At 39.5% G+C, this 20,199-nt stretch overlaps 2 protein-coding genes across 7 annotated transcripts in view; both read left to right on the forward strand.

Moving 5' to 3' along the window:
* The window catches only part of ATR (ATR serine/threonine kinase), a 117,182-nt gene extending 113,220 nt beyond the window's left edge, over window positions 1-3,962 (forward strand). The window contains exons 46-47 of the mRNA XM_006078007.4: window positions 2,252-2,357; window positions 3,598-3,962. Coding sequence (XP_006078069.3) covers window positions 2,252-2,357; window positions 3,598-3,771 — 280 coding nt within the window. The 3' untranslated portion in view covers window positions 3,772-3,962. The remainder of the gene's footprint in view (window positions 1-2,251; window positions 2,358-3,597) is intronic.
* A 410-nt stretch (window positions 3,963-4,372) lies between these two features.
* The window catches only part of XRN1 (5'-3' exoribonuclease 1), a 115,633-nt gene continuing 99,806 nt past the window's right edge, over window positions 4,373-20,199 (forward strand). Inside the window, exons 1-2 of one of the 6 annotated variants that reach the window (XM_006078011.4) lie at window positions 4,373-5,311; window positions 17,202-17,434. In XM_006078011.4, coding sequence (XP_006078073.1) covers window positions 5,237-5,311; window positions 17,202-17,434 — 308 coding nt within the window. In that variant the 5' untranslated portion in view covers window positions 4,373-5,236. Of the gene's footprint in view, window positions 5,312-17,201; window positions 17,435-20,199 lie in introns of those variants that run through there. The other 5 variants (XM_006078010.4, XM_006078009.4, XR_006552600.2 and 2 more) reach the window with 5 other exon arrangements.

Here is a 20,199-nt window from a genome sequence, read left to right on the forward strand (position 1 = left end):
GGCTGTGAACACTAAGTACAAGTTTCATGTTGATACATGTTTTCTTTTGGTTATACCTAGGAGTAGAATCCTGGATCATAAGTTAACTCTAAGCTTAACATTTTGAGGAGCTTTCAAACTGTTTTGAAAAGCAGATGTAATACATTATAGTCCCACTAGCAGTGTCTGAGGGTTCTAATTTCTCCACATCCTTACCAGAACTTGTTATTGTCTATTTTATTTGGGGCTTCCCACATGGCTCAGTGGTAAAGAATCTGCTTGCCAATGCAGGAGACACAGGTTTGATCCCTGGGTCGGGAAGATCCCCTGGAGAAGGAAATGGCAACCTACTCCAGTATTCTTGCTTGGAAAATCCCATGGACAGAGGAGCCTGGCGGGTTATAGTTCATGGGACTACAAAAGAGTCAGACACAATTTAGCGACTAAACAATAACAATGTTGGTGGGTGTGAAATTGTATGTCATTGTTTCAGATTGCATTTCCCTAATGATCAGTTATGTTGAGCATCTTTTCATGTATTTATTGGTCACCTGTATATATTCTTTGGACAAATGTCTATTTAAATCCTTTGCCCATTTTTAAAATTGGATTATTAGTCTTTCTTTGAGTTGTGAGAGTTCTTTAAATACTCTGGATACAGACCTTCATGAATATATGATTTGTAAGTATTTTCTCTGATATATGAATTGCTGATTAATTTTTGATGATGCCCTTTGAAGCAAAACAGTTATACCCTTGATGACTAATTTATCTACATTTGTTGTTATTTGTACTTTTTGGTGTCGTATCTAAGGAACTACTGTATAATTCAAAGTCATGAAGAGTCACATATATGTCTTAGTGTTTTACAGTTTTAGCTCTTATTTAAATCTTTGATCATTTTTAGTTATTTTGTGCATCTAGAGTGAAATTGGGCTCTTTATTTTTTTAAATATGTGTATCCAGTTGTTTCAGCACCATTTTTGAAAAGATTATTTTTCTCTTATTTAATTGTCTTGACACTTCTGTTGAAAACCAATTGACCATACATGTAAAGGCTTATTTCTAGATTCTCAGTTTTATTCCATTGATCTATATGTCTGACCTTATGCCAACAGCAACACTGTCCTGATTACTGTAGATTTGTAGTAAATTTTGAAATCAGGAAATGTGAATCCTCCAACTTTTTTTTTTTTCCGAGATTATTTAACTGTTACAAGTATATTGCATTTCCATATGCATTGTAAGATCATATTGTCATTTTCAGCAATGGCCAGCCTAAATTTTGATAGGAATGACATTGTAAATCAATTTAGGGAGCAGTGCCATCTTAACAATATTAAGTCTTCTGATCCATGAAGTTAGTAAGTCTTTCTATTTATTTATTTAGTTAGTTAAGTCGCTTAGTCGTGTCTGACTCTTTACAACCCCATGGACTGTAGCCCACCAGGCTCCTCCATCCATGGGATTCTCCAGGCAAGAATACTGGAGTGGGTTGCCATTTCCTTCTCCAGGGGGCTATTTATTTAAGTCTTCTTAAATTTCTTTCAACAATGTTTTATAATTCTTAGTTTGCAAATCTTGCAGTTAACTTTTTAAAAATGTGTTCCTAAGTATTTTATTCCTTTTAATGCTATTCTGAAAGGAATTTTTTTCTTAATTTCATGTTTGTTCATTGCTAGTGTATAGAAACATAACTAAATTTATATATTGATCATGTATCCTGTAATCTTACAGAACCCATTTATTTGTTGTAATAGTTATTTTTATAGATGCCTTAAGATTTTTCTCTCTACAACAGCAGGTCATCTGTAGATAGAATTTTACTTCTTCTTTCCAATCCAATCTCAGTGCCTTTTCTTTTTCTTACCTAATTGCCCTAGCTAGATCAACATCAAATAGCCGTGGGGAGACATCTACATCCTTGTCTTGTTCCTAACCTTTGGGGTAAAGAAGCCAGTCTTTCACCAGTAAATATGATGTTAGTTGTGGGAAGTAGTTTTTTAGAAGAACATGTAAAGCTTACTTACCCACTTTTTTTTATTTAAGAGCTGTCTACCAGGCATTATGGTAGAATACATTGGTTACGTGTAGGCAAAGGCAAATTCTCTGAAAGAGGAAGTATAGCATTTTCTGAAGTAGTAGTAATGTGTTTAGTAAAGTATTATGATTAGCTTTTCATCCTTCAGTTACCCTTCACCTAAGTGTTGACTTAAATGAGAATTCTTTTTATAAAAATAACACTGTATTATAATATTTGTTTCCATTTTAGTGTCTTAAAGACTTTTCTACATGATCCTCTTGTGGAATGGAGTAAACCAGTGAAGGGGCATTCCAAAGCAGCACTGAATGAAACAGGCGAAGTTGTCAATGAAAAGGTTAGTAGAAGGTGTAGCTTGATATGAACTGATATTGTATTTCTCTGCAAATGGAAACTGATTCTAAATACTGTCAGTGACTGACCACTTAATACTCTGAAATCTAGTTCTCCATGTAGTAGGACAATGCTGTAAGTTTTCTTGTCATTACTAATGTTAACACTATTATCCTTCATGTAATAAAAAGAGTTCAAGATATGCCTGTTTAATCATAACAATTCACAATTATGATAAAGAGTGGGAAAAACGTGAACACAAATTGCCTGAATTTATAGAGCAGCAGGTCTCAGCTTCAATATGTAGAAGTCACTCTACTAACACAGTAGTCCCTTTTCCCTGGGTTTCCATTGGAGATAGGTTCCAGGACCCCCTTGGAATGGATACCAAAATCCCAGATTGCTCAAATCCCTTATATAAAATGACATGGCATTGTATATATAACCTGTGTATATCATCCCATATACTTTAAATCATCTCTAGATTACTTATAGTACCTAGTACAAAGTAAATACCATGTAAATAGTTGTAAATATAGTGTAAATGCTATGTAAATAGTTGCTGGTATGTGGCAAATTCAAGTTTTCTGTTTTGGAACTTTCTGGAATTGTTTTCCCCTGAATTTTTTCAGTCCACTGTTGGTTGAATGATTGGCTGCAGTGAGCTGACTATTGGTTGAAGACTCAAATTTTCCAGATAGTTGTTTTAAATAAGTTAGAATAGGTTGAGGATTGTTATTCTAATAACATCATTCTCACTTTTGCATTCTGATATGCTATCTTGATTGAGAGAAATATGTAGGATTCCAGGTGCTCATGTAGAATTCCCATTTGCATATACTAATGGAAAATATTAGGCATCAGAGTATTATTGCTATTCCTAGAATATTAATATTCAAATGTTTATGTCCTAAACACTTTTTAGGGTAGATTTTTTTTTTTTTTTATTAATTATTTTTTTAGACTTCTAATGTGGAAGAGATTCTTGATATTTCACTTAGTCCTGAAAAACTTCCACGCAGTTGATGTTAGGTCAACATTGCAAGTTTTAAGATCAGTATCTCAAGTTATCATATTTGTTTCTTCTCTCTTTTGTCTGTATTTGCTCTTAACAAAAGGGGTAAGGGTCAGTAAAATGGCATTAATATTTGTTAAAATAACAGAAAGGCAGTAATTCCAGTTTATAAACATACATCCACATGTCATTGGGACCTTAGTTCTTATGCTCTTCCATTTCTTTTTAGGCCAAGACTCATGTTCTTGACATCGAGCAGCGACTGCGAGGTGTAATCAAGACCCGAAATAGAGTGACAGGGCTGCCATTATCTATCGAAGGACACGTGCATTACCTTATACAAGAAGCTACTGATGAAAACTTGCTATGCCAGATGTACCTTGGTTGGACCCCATATATGTAAAATGGAATTACTTTAAAGAATATGTTAATAATATAAATTTAATGCATTTGGTGCATTAATCTGTGGTTGTTATCTATTCAATTCCAAAGTAAAACATATGTTTATATTCTCAGATTAACTGGTATTTCTCCCTGATTGTTAATAATATTTAAAATAATATATGTTGTTATGAAATAAACTGTTTTAATATATACTGTGTATTATAGAGAAATGGAATATTGTATGTTTTTATGCTCTAAAAAGATATTTGCAAAAAACAAGCCAGCCTAATTTCATTTCACAATTTTCACTAATTATAAGTGCTAGCATAAGGATTCATTTGAACAAAAAATTATATTGAATAAATACTCTTTATGTTAACACTGTGCTATATTTGTGCACAAAGCTAACAATAGTTGCCCTGCCATCTGGGAATTGTCTAGTAAGAGAGATGTAAAACATACACAGCACATTATTAACTTCACTTAGTAAAACTCCCTTTTTTTTTTTGGTATGGTTGAAAATATGATAGGGAGAGAAAAGTTAGCCAATTAGCATGAATATGAAACTGTATAAACATTCTGTAATTTTAAAGGTGCTACCATACTAAAAGTGCACCAGAATGCAGAATCCTGTAGTTTGGGGAAAAAGCAGTACGTAACATTTCATGAGGTTTTAAAATCTAAACAATTTTAATAATAAATTTGGGGGTATGTTTTATTACAGAAGATTTAAAATAATTCATAGTAATTACAAAGCAATGAGATTATATGCAAATAAATGGAAAACTTTTTATAACAGGTAATTTCACTTAAGTTCACCTTACAGAATTCTTTCTTTTGTACAGTTTAAGTGTGATGGGGGTAACCCAAGCGGTATAAATGTGAAAACTAAACATGTACTTTCCTATTCAAGGAAAGTCATAATGTAAATAGTTGTAGAGTAAGTTGGATGGAGGGGTGTTAGGAAATTATTTTAAGCAAGTAATTTGGAAAAAGAAAGTTTTGAAAAGAAACCGTCATAACCTCGAAAAATTAACGCTCACAAAGTAAACCAAATAAATCATCAGACCTTTACAAATTCGTATTGAAAACCACTGAGATTTGTAATCCCACGAGACAGAAAGAGCCAGGATTCTTACAGTCGTCTCATGGGGTTTCCACACCACTTCCAAATCCACTGATAGAGAACCGCTCCATCAACTGACATTTTCAGAATTGAATTTCACACGCGCATCAAACGCGCCTTGGGTTTCTTCCGTGTAACCCACCAGGAAGCTCGGCTGCGGGCCTTTCGGCCGAGACTAGAGCCCCGCCCCGGGGATGCGGCCTCGGAGCCGGCCGCTCTAGGCCCGGCGGCCGCTCTCTATGGTCGGGCGGGCGGTGTGTTGTCATCCGCGGAGCGACGGCTGGAGGTGGCTGCGTAGGCCCCGGCGGGGCGTTTGGTTTCCGTTTGGCCCTGACTGGAGTTAATATTGACGGCCGAAATGGGAGTCCCCAAGTTTTACCGATGGATCTCGGAGCGATATCCCTGCCTCAGCGAAGTGGTGAAGGAGCATCAGGTGGGTGAGCACGGGGGCAGCGGCTGAGAAGGCGGAGGACCTGGGGCTCGGCGGCCCTCTCCACCCTAGCACCTGGGCTCCCAGCCGCCTCCTGCTGCTCGTCGTCAGCTGGCTGAGCGGCGAAGGGAGGGGAGCAGGACATTTGAGGACACCCTGGTGATCTGAGTGGGAGCGAACGCGCAGGTCGCCCTCCTGTGGGCAGAGCCGCGGGGATGCGGCGGTTCTGACAGCTCCTGCCGGGGCAGGGCCTGCGTGACTCCGACATCAAGTCCGGGGGAGCAACGCTCTCGGGAGTGTTTCCCTTTCCTTCCCAGGAAGTTGCAGGTTTCATTTTTCTTTCTAGAGGTTTCGAAGCGGAGTGGATGTTCTCCTAGGGCCTCCCCCGGGTCCTCACCCAGAGCCAGCCGACCCACCCACGAACATTACTAACGGCCTTAGCCGTTGAATACCCCTGTTTACTTTCCCTTATCTCGGGCTGCATCCCGCCCCACCCCCAACGCCTAGACTTTCTGACGTGGCTGATGGTTCATATTTATGATGCCTTTCTGTACATCTTTTCTATTACCCCAGGAACCGTACCAATCCTCCGTTCCGAAAGAAATAAAAATATATTTGGACGGACCAGGGCACTTATTTGAAGGCTTCATTGTGCGTGTATGTGCGTGTGTGTGTGTTAGAGAAAGAGGAGGGGAGAGAGGGGGGGAGAACGGAGAGAGGAGCAGACTGTAAGAGCACTAATACTTGTAATCGTCATATTCGGTATATAATGACCCCAGCAAAGAGTTTATGTGCACGCTTCAAAAATGTAGTTCATGTATTGGAACTGTGGCAAAAAATAGCCAGCAAACTCCGGGAGATGGTGAAGGACAGGAAAGCCTGGCGTGCTGCAGTAGACGGGCAAAGATTCCGACACGACTTAGCAACTGAACGACAGCAATATATTAGATAAACTAGAATTTGGGGCTAGTGTTTGTTGCTTGTGTTTATTTAATGGTTTTGGTAGATCTCTTGTCCATTTTATATTTTACAGGGGAAAAATTATTTTTTAAATTTGTAGAGCTTATTGACTTAGTTGTGATGATAGCATTGTTTAATATGAGGGGAAATAATCCAGTGAACACCATCATGCTGTCTCTTAAATTATGGTTTATTCTTTTTAAAAAATACTAATAGTGGGAAGGTAGGATTAAACTTCCCGGAGGTATTCTTTGTTGTCGGATTCCTATCAGATTTAGTATATGAGGAAAAGCTTACCAAAATTTGCAGAATGGTAGTTTGTCTTTAATTTATCTGAAACGTAGTTTGAGTTAGACAGGAAAACATTTCGTTCAGAGAAGAGGATGAAAATAGTGACAACTAACTTAGGTTTTTCCTGGATCCTTCACGCAACAAACATTTGAGTACCTGCCATGTATCAGTCACTTTCTCTCTAAATTAAGACATTCAGACTAACTTGATAATACACAATCTGTTCAGTATTGTCTTACCTCCCTACTCTTTGGCAAAGAATTTGGTTTGATGTAAGGATCTTGGATTTTCTCCATCTTGAGAAATTTTGTTGCTGAACAAAAATAATGGCTCTCAGGCAATTTTATGACATGAACACTAATAATAGGTTTAAAACTGTGATCATCAAAGTGATGCCTTTCCAAAAGCAATCACCAGCTACTCTCCCAAGCAGTACTTAAAACATGGTAGTGCTAAGTAAGTCACAGTAGTTCAAAAGCTAGTTGGGGGAAGGGATTGAATGGAGGAGTGGGTTCTAGTAAAATGATGGTAGTAATGACAGGGCATAGTTTTTGGTTTCTCTGAAAACGTATTTAAAAACAAACAGATACTAGATTGCAAAATTTAAACTGATAAGACAATTGCAAGAAAACCGTGTGACAGGATATCCCCAAGAATTCCAGGATAAAATAGGTGGGGACAGACTACCAGTAACCTCTAGACCCTGTTGATACTGGCATCTTTGCAAGAGGAAGAAGAAAAAAATGGGGTAGCATCTGATGAACCTGAGAACAGAACTTCAGAATATTTACTAAGACTCTCCAAGCCTATTAGTAGCAGTAGCTGTAACTGAAGGGTTTTAAAGGGCAAGAGCAGACTAACTTCTGTGAACCTTCAAAACTGACTTGCCAAGGCACCATTCTAAGGCACAGCCTATCCTAAAGAAAAACTGCCAGGAGTGAAATAAAATTTTATCAGGAAAGGGACAAAACAGATAAGAGAAGAAAGTGAAGATAAAAGTGGGGAAGAATTACAGAGTCAAGAAATCTTAGAAAACAAACCAAGCAAACCACCATATTTCTAATACTATCCCAAAGTAGCAGAAGAGGAAACTTTAAAGTCTTCCTAAATGCATTGTTCTTCCAAAAGTTCAGGAAAAATTAAATTGACATAAAAATAAACAATAGAAAAATGTCAAGGGTGTATAGTATGCAAAGTTATGGGGGAAAGGGGAACAAAATAACATTTGTACAGACAATAACCCTGGTGGCCCTAGTGATGAAGAACCTGTCTGCCAGTGGAGACATTAGAAACCAGGTTCTATCCCTGGGTTAGGAAAATCCCATGGAGGTAGGCATGACAACCCACTCCAGTATTCTTACCTGGAGAATCCCATGGACAAAGGAGCCTGAAGGGCTACAGTCCATAGGGTCGCTAAGAGTCAGAGATGACTGAAGCAACTTAGCGCACACACACACACACACAGTAAAAGCTTGCAATAAAGACATGCATACAAAACAGATCAAAATTATAACCTTCTATTTCAGAATGAGCTAAAAAGGCACTAAGAAAATGATATAAGGCATGAAAAACAACATATAATCAATTACAGAAATTCAGGAATAAGGTGACAGAACCTAGAGAAAATTAGATGTAAATGACAAAATCATGTCAGAAATGAAGCCTAGTAGCAAGGCAAAAGCAAATTAACCATAAGAAAAAAGATAGAAGGTGAAAATAAAATTTTAAAAGATAAAAAAGATTCAAGTGAAAGTAATGATAGTCAACACAAATAATAGGCATTATTGAAAAAGGAAATCAAAGCAAAATAATAGAAAAATATGAAAACTATAATTAAAGAAAACTTTGAAGTTATAAAACAAATTGAAACCATGTTGAAAGAATATACCATGTACCCAAGAATATTTACAACATCAAAGCATGTTCTAGTTTGTTCTAGTAAAATTCATGGACTTTAAAAAGAAAAAGAGAAAAAAGCTTTGTTACCTAGAAAAAAGAAACATATGACTTTTAAAGGAAAGGAAATTAGGTTCCCATCAAAATTTTTCACAGTAGTGCTTTATGGAGCAACATAAGGATACAATACTCACTTTTAAGTATAAGCTGATCAAGTATAGTTCATCAGGCACTTTATCAGATCTAGTCCCTTAAATCTATTTCCCATTTCCACTGTATCATAGTAAGGGATTTGATTTAGGTCATACCTGAATGGTCTAGTGGTTTTCCCTACTTTCTTCAATTTAAGTCTGAATTTGGCAATAAGGAGTTCATGATCTGAGCCACAGTCAGCTCCCGGTCTTGTTTTTGCTGACTGTATAGAGCTTCTCATCTTTGGCTGCAAAGAATATAATCAGTCTGATTTCGGTATTGACCATTTGGTGATGTCCATGTGTAGAGTCATCTCCTATGTTCTTGGAGAAGATGTTTGCTATAACCAGTGCGTTCTCTTGGCAGAACTCTATGAGTGTTTGCACTGCTTCATTCTGTACTCCAAAACCAACTATGCCTATTACTCCAGGTGTTTCTTGACTTCCTGCTTTTGCATTCCAGTCCCCTATAATGAAAAGGACATCTTTTTTGGGTGTTAGTTCTAAAAGGTCTTGTAGGTCTTCATAGAACCATTCAACTTCAGCTTCTTCAGCATTACTGGTTGGGACATAGACTTGGATTACCATGGTGTGGAATGGTTTGCCTTGGAAACGAACAGAGATCATTCTGTTGTTTTTGAGATTGCATCCAAGTACTACATTTTGGACTCTTTTGTTGACTATGAGGGCTACTCCATTTCTTCTAAGGGATTCTTGCCCATAGTAATAGATATGATGGTCATATGAGTTAAATTCACCCATTCCAGTCCATTTTAGTTTGCTAATTCCTAAAATGTTGACATTCACTCTTGCCATCTCCTGTTCGACCACTTCTAATTTGCCTTGATTCATGGACTTAACATTCCAGGTTCCCATGCAATATTGCTCTTTACAGCATCAGACCTTGCTTCCATCACCAGTCACATTCACAACTGGGTGGTGCTTTTGCTTTGGCTTCGTCTCTTCTTTCTTTCTGGAGTTACTTCTCCGATGATCTCCAGTAGCATGTTGGGCACCTACCGACCTAGGGAGTTCATTTTTCAGTGTCCTATCTTTTTGCCTTTTCATGCTGTTCATGGAGTTCTCGAGGCAAGAATACTGAAGTGGTTTGCCATTCCTTTCTCCAGGGGACCACATTTTGTCAGAACTCTCCACCATGACCCGTCTGTCTTAGGTGGCCCTATGCGGCATGGCTCATAGTTTTATTGAGTTAGACAAGGGTGTGGTTCATGTGATTGGATTGGTTAGTTTTCTGTGATTGTGGTTTCTGTCTGTCTGCCGTCTGATGTCTTCACCCAGTACCTACCGTCTTACTGGGGTTTCTCTGACCCTGGATGTGGGGTATCTCCTCACGGCGCCCTCTCCTGACCTTAGACGTTGCGTATCTCCTCTTGGCTACTCACTGCTCCAGCTTCATGCGGCCGCCACCCACCACTCCTTACTATCAAAGGAGGTTAGTGACGTTGTACAGGAGAAAGAAAAAGAAATGCAAAAAAGCAAAATGGCTGTCTGAGGAGGCCTTACAAACAGCTGTGAAAAGAAGCAAAAAACAAAGGAGAAAGGGAAAGATATACCATTTGAATGCAGAGTTCCAAAGAATAGCAAGAAGAGATAAGAAAGCCTTCCTCAATGATCAGTGCAAAGAAATAGAGGAAAACAATAGAATGGGAAAGACTAGAGATCTCTTCAAGAAAATTAGAGATACCAAGGGAACATTTCTTGCAAAGATGGGCTCAATAAAGGACAGAAATGGTATGGACCTAACAGAAGCAGAAGATATTAAGAAGAGGTGGCAAGAATACACAGAAGAACTGTACAAAAAAGATCTTCATGACCCAGATAATCACAATGGTGTGACCACTCACCTACAGCCAGACATCCTGGAACGTGAAGTCAAGTGGGCCTTAGAAAGCATCACTACGAACAAAGCTAGTGGAGGTGATGGAATTCCAGTTGAGCTATTCCAAATCCTAAAAGAGGTGCTGTGAAAGTGCTGCACTCAACATGCCAGCAAATTTGGAAAACTCAGCAGTGGCCACAGGACTGGAAAAGGTCACTTTTCATTCCAATCCCAAAGAAAGGCAATGCCAAAGAATGCTCAAACTACCACACAATTGCACTCATCTCACACGATACTAAAGTAATGCTCAAAATTCCCTAAGCCAGACTTCAACAGTATGTGATCCAAGAACTTTGAGATGTTAATGCTGCATTTAGAAGAGGCAGCGGAACCAGAGATCAAATTGCCAACATCCACTGGATCATCGAAAAAGCAAGAGAGTTCCAGAAAAACATCTATTTCTGCTTTATTGACTATGCCAAAGCCTTTGACTGTGTGGATCACAACAAACTGTGGAAAATTCAGTAAGAGACAGGAATACCAAACCACCTGACCTGCCTCCTGAGAAATCTGTATGCAAGTCAAGAAGCAACAGTTAGAACTGGACATGGAACAACAGACTGGTTCCAAACTGGAAAAGGAGTCCTTCAAGGCTGTATATTATCACCCTGCTTATTTAACTTATATGCAGAGTACATCATGAGAAATGCTGGACTGGATGAAGCACAACTTGGAATCAAGATTGCCCAGAGAAATATCAATAAACTGAGAAACACATGACACCACCCTATGGCAGAGAGAGAAGAGGTACTAAAGAGCCTCTTGATGAAAGTGAAAGAGGAGAGTGAAAAAGCTGGCTTAAAACTCAACATTCAGAAAACTAAGATCATGGCATCCGGTCCCATCACTTCATTGCAAATAGATGGGGAAACAATAGAAACATTGAGAGCCTACTTTCTTGTACTCCAAAATAACTGCAGATGGTGACTGCAGCCATAAAATTAAAAGACACTTGCTCTTCGGAAAAAAAGCTATAACCAACCTAGACGGCATATTAAATAGCAGAGCCATTACTTCACTGACAAATGTCTGTCTAGTCAAAGCTAGATGTACTAGCTAGACATTCCAGTAGTCGTGTGTGGATATGAGAGTTGGACCTTAAATAAAGCTGAGCACTGAAGAATTGATGCTTTTGAACTGTGTTGTTGGAGAAGACGCTTGAGAATCCCTTGCACTGCAAGGAGATCAAACCAGTCAATCCTAAAGGAAATGAGTCCTGAATATTCATTGGAAGACTGATGCTGAAGCTGAAACTCTCAATAGTTTGGCCACCTGATGCAAAGAAAAGACTCCTTTGAAAAGACCGTGATGCTGGGCAAGACTGAAGGTGGGAGGAGAAGGTGATGATAGAGGATGAGATGGTTGAATGGCATCACCAACTCGATGAACATAAGTTCGAGCAAGCTCCGAGATTTGATGATGGATAGGGAAGCCTGGAGTGCTGCAGTCCATGGGGTTGCAAGGAGTCGGACAAGACTGAGCAACTGAGCTGAACCAAATAATTTACTTCCTTTAGTTTGTTGGATATATGTGGAAACAGGAAGGAATATGGCAACTGGTGGGAAAGATAACAGCCAAATCATATAGGACATTTTATGGCATTAAGAATTTGTAGTATAAGTTTGAAAAAGCAGCCACATGATCAGATTATGCTTTAGAAAAATGGCTGAACTGTGGTGTGAAAACTAGAAACAGGTACTACAGATGGAAAACTGAAGGTTTGAAGTAAGATGGGAAATCTGGGGATGGAGAAAAAGATGGGGTTGCCTAAGACAGTGAGCATGGGTAGGAAGGTGATATTCTGGGAATATTTAAGATATTAAAAACAAAAAGAAATCTTTATGGCTAATTAGATATAGAGTAGAAGGAGAGGGATTTGATTTAGGTCATACCTGAATGGTCTAGTGGTTTTCCCTACTTTCTTCAATTTAAGTCTGAATTTGGTAATAAGGAGTTCATGATCTGAGCCACAGTCAGCTCCTGGTCTTGTTTTTGTTGACTGTATAGAGCTTCTCCATCTTTGGCTGCAAAGAATATAATCACTCTGATTTCGGTATTGACCATCTGGTGATGTCCATGTGTAGAGTCATCTCTTGTGTTGTTGGAAGAGGGTGTTTGCTACTACCAGTGTGTTCTCTTGACACAACTCTGTTAGCCTTTGCCCTGCTTCATTTTATACAACATGGCCAAACTTGCCTGTTACTCTAGGTGTTTCTTGACTTCCTACTTTTGAATTCTAGTCCCCTGTAATGAAAAGGACATCTTTTTTGGGTGTTAGTTCTAAAAGGTCTTGTAGGTCTTCATAGAACCGTTCAACTTCAGCTTCTTCAGCATTACTGGTTGGGGCATAGTCTTGGATTACTGTGATATTGAATGGTTTGCCTTGGAAACGAACAGAGATCATTCTGTCGTTTTTGAGATTGCATCCAGGTACTGCATTTTGGACTCTTTTGTTGACCATGATGGCTACTCCATTTCTTCTGAGGGTTTCCTGCCCACAGTAGTAGATATAATGATCATCTGAGTTAAATTCACCCATTCCAGTCCATTTTAGTTCGCTGATTCCTAGAATGTTGACGTTCACTCTTGCCATCTCCTGTTTGACCACTTCCAATTTGCCTGGATTCATGGACCTGACATTCCAGGTTCCTATGCAATAAGGCTCTTTACAGCATCGGACCTTGCTTCTATCACCAGTCACATCCACAGCTGGGTATTGTTTTTGCTTTGGCTCCATCCCTTCATTCTTTCTGGAGTTATTTCTCCACTGATCTCCAGTAGCATATTGGGCACCTACTCACCTGGGGAATTTCTCTTTCAGTATCCTATCATTTTGCCTTTTCATACTGTTCATGAGTTCTCAAGGCAAGAATACTGAAGTGGTTTGCTATTCCCTTCTCCAGTGGACCACATTCTATCAGAATGTGCAAAAGAAAATGTGGAAAAGAAATGCAAAAAAAACAAAATGGCTGTCTGGGGAGGCCTTACAAATAGCTGTGAAAAGAAGAGAAGGGAAAAGCAAAAGAGAAAAGGAAAGATAGAAGCATCTGAATGCAGAGTTCCAAAGAATAGCAAGAAGAGATAAGAAAGCCTTCCTCAGCAATCAATGCAAAGAAACAGAGGAAAACAACAGAATGGGAAAGACTCGAGATCTCTTCAAGAAAATTAGAGATACCAAGGGAACATTTCATGCAAAGATGGGCTCGATAAAGTACAGAAATGGTATGGACCTAACAGAAGCAGAAGATATTAAGAAGAGGTGGCAAGAATACACAGAAGAACTGTACAAAAAAGATCTTCACGACCCAGATAATCATGATGTTGTGATCACTCATCTAGAGCCAGACATCCTGGAATGTGAAGTCAAGTGGGCCTTAGCATCACTACAAACAAAGCTAATGGAGGTGATGGAATTCCAGTTGAGCTGTTTCAAATCCTGAAAGATGATGCTGTGAAAGTGCTGCACTCAACATGCCAGCAAATTTGGAAAACTCAGCAGTGGCCACAGAACTGGGAAAGGTCAGTTTTCATTCCAATCCCAAAGAAAGGCAATGCCAAAGAATGCTCGAACTACCACACAATTTCACTCATCTCACACGCTAGTAAAGTAATGCTCAAAATTCTCCAAGCCAGGCTTCAGCAATACGTGAACCATAAACTTCCAGATGTTCAAGCTGGTTTTAGAAAAGGCAGAGGAACCAGAGATCAAATTGCCAACATCCGCTGGATCACTGAAAAAGCCAGAGAGTTCCAGAAAAACATCTATTTCTGCTTTATTGACTATGCCAAAGCCTTTGACTGTGTGGATCACAGTAAACTGTGGAAAATTCTGAAAGAGATGGGAATACCAGACCACCTGGCCTGCCCCTTTAGAAATCTGTATGCAGGTCTGGAAGCAACAGTTAGAACTGGACGTGGAACAACAGACTAGTTCCAAATAGGAAAAGGAGTACGTCAAGGCTGTATATTGTCACCCTGCTTATTTAACTTATATGCAGAGTACATCATGGGAAACGCTGGACTGGAAGAAACACAAGCTGGAATCAAGATTGCTAGGAGAAATATCAATAACCTCAGATATGCAGATGGCACCACCCTTATGGCAGAAAGTGAAGAGGAACTAAAAAGCCTCTTGATGAAAGTGAAGAGGAGAGTGAAAAAGTTGGCTTAAAGCTCAACATTCAGAAATGAAGATCATGGCATCTGGTCCCATCACTTCATGGGAAATAGATGGGGAAACAGTGTCAGACTTATTTTGGGGGGCTCCAAAATCACTGCAGATGGTGACTGCAGCCATGAGATTAAAAGACGCTTACTCCTTGGAAGTAAAGTTATCACCAACCTAGATAGCATATTCAAAAGCAGAGACATTACTTTGCCAACAAAAGCCTGTCTAGTTAAGGCTATGGTTTTTCCAGTGGTCATGTATGGATGTGAGAGTTGGACTGTGAAGAAGGCTGAGCACTGAAGAATTGATGCTTTTGAACTGTGGTGTTGGAGAAGACTCTTGAGAGTCCCTTGGACTGCAAGGAGATCCAACCAGTCCATTCTGAAGGAGATCAGCCCTGGGATTTCTTTGGAAGGAATGATGCTAAAGCTGAAACTCCAGTACTTTGGCCACCTCATGTGAAGTGTTGACTCATTGGAAAAGACTCTGATGCTGGGAGGGATTGGGGGCAGGAGGAGAAGGGGATGACAGAGGATGAGATGGCTGGATGGCATCACTAACTTGATGGATGTGAGTCTGAGTGAACTCCAGGAGTTGGTGATGGACAGGGAGGCCTGGTGTGCTGTGATTCATGGGGTCGCAAAGAGTCAGACACGACTGAGTGACTGAACTGAACTGACTGAAGTGAAGTGAAAGTGAAAGTCGCTCAGTAGTGTCTAACTCTTTGCGATCCCATGCACTATACAGTCCATGGAATTCTTCAGGTCAGAATACTGGAGTGGGTATCCTTTCCCTTCTCCAGGGGATCTTCCCAACCCAGAGATTGAACCCAGGTCTCCCACATTGCCAGGTGGATTCTTTACCAATTGAGCTACCAGGGAAGCCCCTTTGTTACTTATGCCTATGATAAAATTTGAATAATTGTTTCAGAGATAGTTTTAAATTTAAGAAAGCCCATAATGTTTTTATATTTCAAAACTCAAAATGCCTTTCTTTCGTTAGCATATAAGGCAGACTCCTCTCACATTCCTTTATTTTTCTAGATTTTAAGTTGTGCCTGTTTCAGTTTTTTGTGTTGTATATTGTTTCAGACCATTCACCTTGAAGTGAAATGTTAATTGCTCAGTCTTGTCCAATTTTTTGTGACCTCATAGACTATGGCACCCCACTCCAGTACTCTTGCCTGGCAAATCTCATGGATGGAGGAGCCTGGTGGGCTGCAGTCCATGGGATCGCTAGGAATCGGACACGACTGAGGGACTTCACTTTCACTTTTCACTTTCCTGCATTGGAGAAGGCAATGGCAACCCACTCCAGTGTTCTTGCCTAGAGAATCCCAGGGACGGAGGAGCCTGGTGGGCTGCCGTCTCTGGGGTCGCACAGAGTTGAACACAACTGAAGTGACTTAGCAGCAGCAGATTATAGCCGTCCGGGCTTCTCTGTCCGTGGAATTCTGCAGGCAAGAATACTGGAGTGGTTGCCATTCCCTTCTGGGGTTCTTCCCAACCCAGGGAAGGAAGCTGGGTCTCCTGCATTATAGGCATATTATTTACCTGAGTCTGAGCCATGAGGGAACCCTTGCTCATAAATATTTAAATGGAGGAAAAGTAGATCAGAATCAGAACCATGAAAGCCTTTCTGTAAAATCATATGCCTCTTAGCCAAAATTTAGAAATTATTTAGTCCATGTATGAAAAATCAGTTTTCAAAATTTCCTAAATTTCTTGGCATAATCTAAGATTTTTAAATTAATATAACTAATGATTCTATTTTCAGTGAAAGCTTTCCAGGTGGTGCTAGTGGTAAAGAACCTGCATGCCAGTGCAGGAGACATAGAGATGCAGGTTCAGTCCCTGGGTTGGGAAGATCCCCTGGAGGAAGGCATAGCAACCCACTCCATCAGTCTTCCCTGGAAAATTCTGTGAACAGAGAATCCTGGTGGGCCACAGTCCATGGGGTTGCAAAGAGTTGGACACAACTGAAGCAACTGAGTGTGTGCGCGCACGCGCGCGCGCACACACACACACACACACACACTTCAGTGAAACCAAATATTAATAAGTCTTTGAATCACTTGTAAAACCTTTTAATGACCATGTGCATAGAGCCATTTGATAAAAATGTGTATCATGTTACCCATTTATAGAGAAAATAGAGGCTTTTAGAAATTAATCTCAAACAGAAGAAAGGAGACTAATATTTTGAGTACCAGATCAATCAAGTACTTTATTTGATGTATTCTTAGGTTATCATATTTTAAATAAGTAAATAATTTCCTGGCAGTAAATGTGATCAAGCTTTTGGTGCATAGTGTAACCACATAATATGTCTCTGTCTTCCTTATTCCTCCTGTTTGTTTATTTATTCAACTGTGTTTCCTGACTTTTTATATAATCAGAATAAGCCCCTATATCCTACTTTTTATCAGATGCTTATGTATATGTGATTGATTATAATAATGGTCTTGATCATTTTTTTGTTTTTTAGATTCCTGAATTTGATAACTTATACCTGGATATGAATGGAATTATACATCAGTGTTCCCATCCTAATGATGATGATGTTCACTTCAGAATTTCAGATGATAAAATCTTCACTGATATTTTTCACTACTTGGAGGTGTTGTTCCGCATTATTAAGCCCAGGAAAGTATTCTTCATGGCTGTTGATGGTGTGGCTCCTCGAGCAAAGATGAACCAACAGCGTGGGAGGCGTTTTAGGTAAAACATTTATGATTTGTTTTAGTATGCCATTTAGATTAATAAAATGTAATATTTTAAAGATAATTGGCTTGGCTTAACACAGTGCATCTCCTTTTCATGTTTCTTTTCTGCTTAAATCCCCTGCAGAAATGGAATATCTCACACTTACAATGTCACATTTTACCAAGTAAACAAATTAATTATTCAAATGGCATGTTATTTCCAAGGGTATATGTTGGGTTAGATAAAGTTACTCTGTTCTCTGTCACATATTTTTCAGACTTCTCAAAACTTAGTAATTCGGAAATGGTCATAGTAAAGTTCCTATAGTATTTCATCCTGAGCTATGGAACTGCATAGTGAATGAGAGATTGTGCTAATGAAAATGTTGCTGGCATTTAATTTGACCCTGGGCTTGATTCTGACTTTGCTTGAATATGGGTCCTCCCTGGATAGAAAGGCAAATGAAATTGGAAGGTGACTGTGGAGTAGAAGAGAGCTGAGTTAGGACACTTGAGATATTATTAGCCCTTTGGATAACTTGCGGAGTAAGAGAAGTAAAAGGTTGGAAAAGGATTGTACACAGAAAGACTATGCTAAAGTAAAAATCCTGTACCTGTGGGATATTTCTAAATAACAATGAAAGCATGCTGTGTCCTTGTTTTGAGTAGCAGAAGTAAAGTTTAGAGGGTTGTTGGAAGTGCAGGAAAGAAACCCTGAGTCTAATGAGTTTGATAGGTCATTAGCATAATAGATCCTTTCCTTTTATCACAATCCTAGGTAAAGGAGTAGAAAGGGCACTGTTGAATCAAATGTGGAAAAGATCAAGGAAGGTTGGGAGAGTACTTTGGAGGAGTTTAGCCCTGAGAATGGGAATAGGATGGTGAACTATAGAGAGTTAAATATCAAAAGAGAAAAGACACTGAAGATACTGAAACAATGAAATCCTTGAAGACAGGAGCCATCTCTTACTCAAATTTAGATTTTCAAGTACCACCCAAGACTTACCTTAATCTGAATCTCCAAAAACTGTGCCCTAGAAACTGTTTTTTTTTTTAACCAGATTCTCCTGATAATTGTTAAACTAATTTTGGGGAGCTGCTGGGCTAGAAAATCTAGTGTTGAAGAAGGATTATATGAGCCCACTGTGTCAGTCAGTGTTCAGTTACAGGTAATAGAAGTTCGTTCTAAGCAGAAAGGGATATAATAAGAGAATTGGGTACTTATAAAATCATTGTGAAAGGCAAAAGACTTCTTGCCCACAATAGTAGATACAATGATCATCTAAATTAAATTTGCCCATTCCTGTCCATTTTAGTTCACTGATTCCTAAGATGTTGATATTCAGTCTTGCCATCTCCTTACTCATATCCAATTTACCTTGATTCATGGACCTAACATTCCAAGTTCCAACGTTGTATTGTTTTTTACAGCATCATCTTTACTTTCACCACCAGACACACCCACAATTGAGTGTCATTTCCACTTTGGCCCAGCTGCTTCATTCTTTCTGGAGTGACTTGTAATTGCCCTCCACCCATCCCCAGTAGCATATTGAACACCTTCCAACCTGGGGCACTCCTATTCAAGTGTCATATCTTTGCCTTTTCATGCTATTCATGAGGTTCTCTAGGCAAGAATACTGAAGTGGGTTGCTGTTTCCTCCTCCAATGTACCACATTTTGTCAGAACTCTTCGCTATGACCCGTCCATCTTCTGTGGCCTGCATAGCATGGTTCATAGCTTCATCAAGTTATGTAACCCCCTTTACCATGACAAGGCTGTGATCCATGAAGGGGTCAATTCAGTTATAATTCAACAATAAATAAGCCATAAATTTATCTGTTAGCTCCAAGGCCCCAATATAACTGCCATATCCATACTGGAAAAAATAAAATGCCCTGGACCTTGCTTCTCAGCACTTATAAAGCTGCTAAATATTGAAATCTCTTCTACTATTGTGTTTTTGGGCTCCAAAATCACTGCAGATGGTGACTGCAGCCATGAGATTAAAAGACACTTACTCCTTGGAAGGAAAGTTATGACCAACCTAGATAGCATATTGAAAAGCAGAGACATTACTTTGCCAACAAAGGTCCGTCTAGTCAAGGCTATGGTTTTTCCAGTGGTCATGTATGGATGTGAGAGTTGGACTGTGAAGAAGGCTGAGCGCCGAAGAATTGATGACTCTTGAGAGTCCCTTGGACTGCAAGGAGATCCAACCAGTCCATTCTGAAGGAGATCAGCCCTGGGATTTCTTTGGAAGGAATGATGCTAAAGCTGAAACTCTAGTACTTTGGCCACCTCATGCAAAGAATTGACTCATTGGAAAAGACTCTGATGCTGGGAGGGATTGGGGGCAGGAGAAGAAGGGGATGACAGAGGATGAGATGGCTGGATGGCATCACAAACTCAATGGACGTGAGTCTGAGTGAACTCCGGGAGTTGGTGATGGACAGGGAGGCCTGGCGTGCTGCGATTCATGGGGTCACAGAGAGTCAGACACGACTGAGTGACTGAACTGAACTGAACTGATTGGTAAAACACACCCCTGCCTACAACCCCAGTGCCACAACAGTTATGTACACGTCACCAAACTTCTCCCTTCCAAATGTTTTGTGGAAACATCTGACAAAATCTAAGTCACATCCAGAGGCCTAGCTGAAGGAAGCCTGAGAGTTTAATTTTTTATAGCTTTCCAACCTCAGAAGATGAACTAGAAGAAAGGAGTGGATGTTGAGGGCCAATTCACCATAACCACCACAGGCACTTACTCAATACTT

The sequence above is a fragment of the Bubalus bubalis genome, chromosome 1 (assembly GCF_019923935.1).
Source record: "Bubalus bubalis isolate 160015118507 breed Murrah chromosome 1, NDDB_SH_1, whole genome shotgun sequence".
Classification (NCBI taxonomy): Eukaryota; Metazoa; Chordata; class Mammalia; order Artiodactyla; family Bovidae; genus Bubalus; species Bubalus bubalis.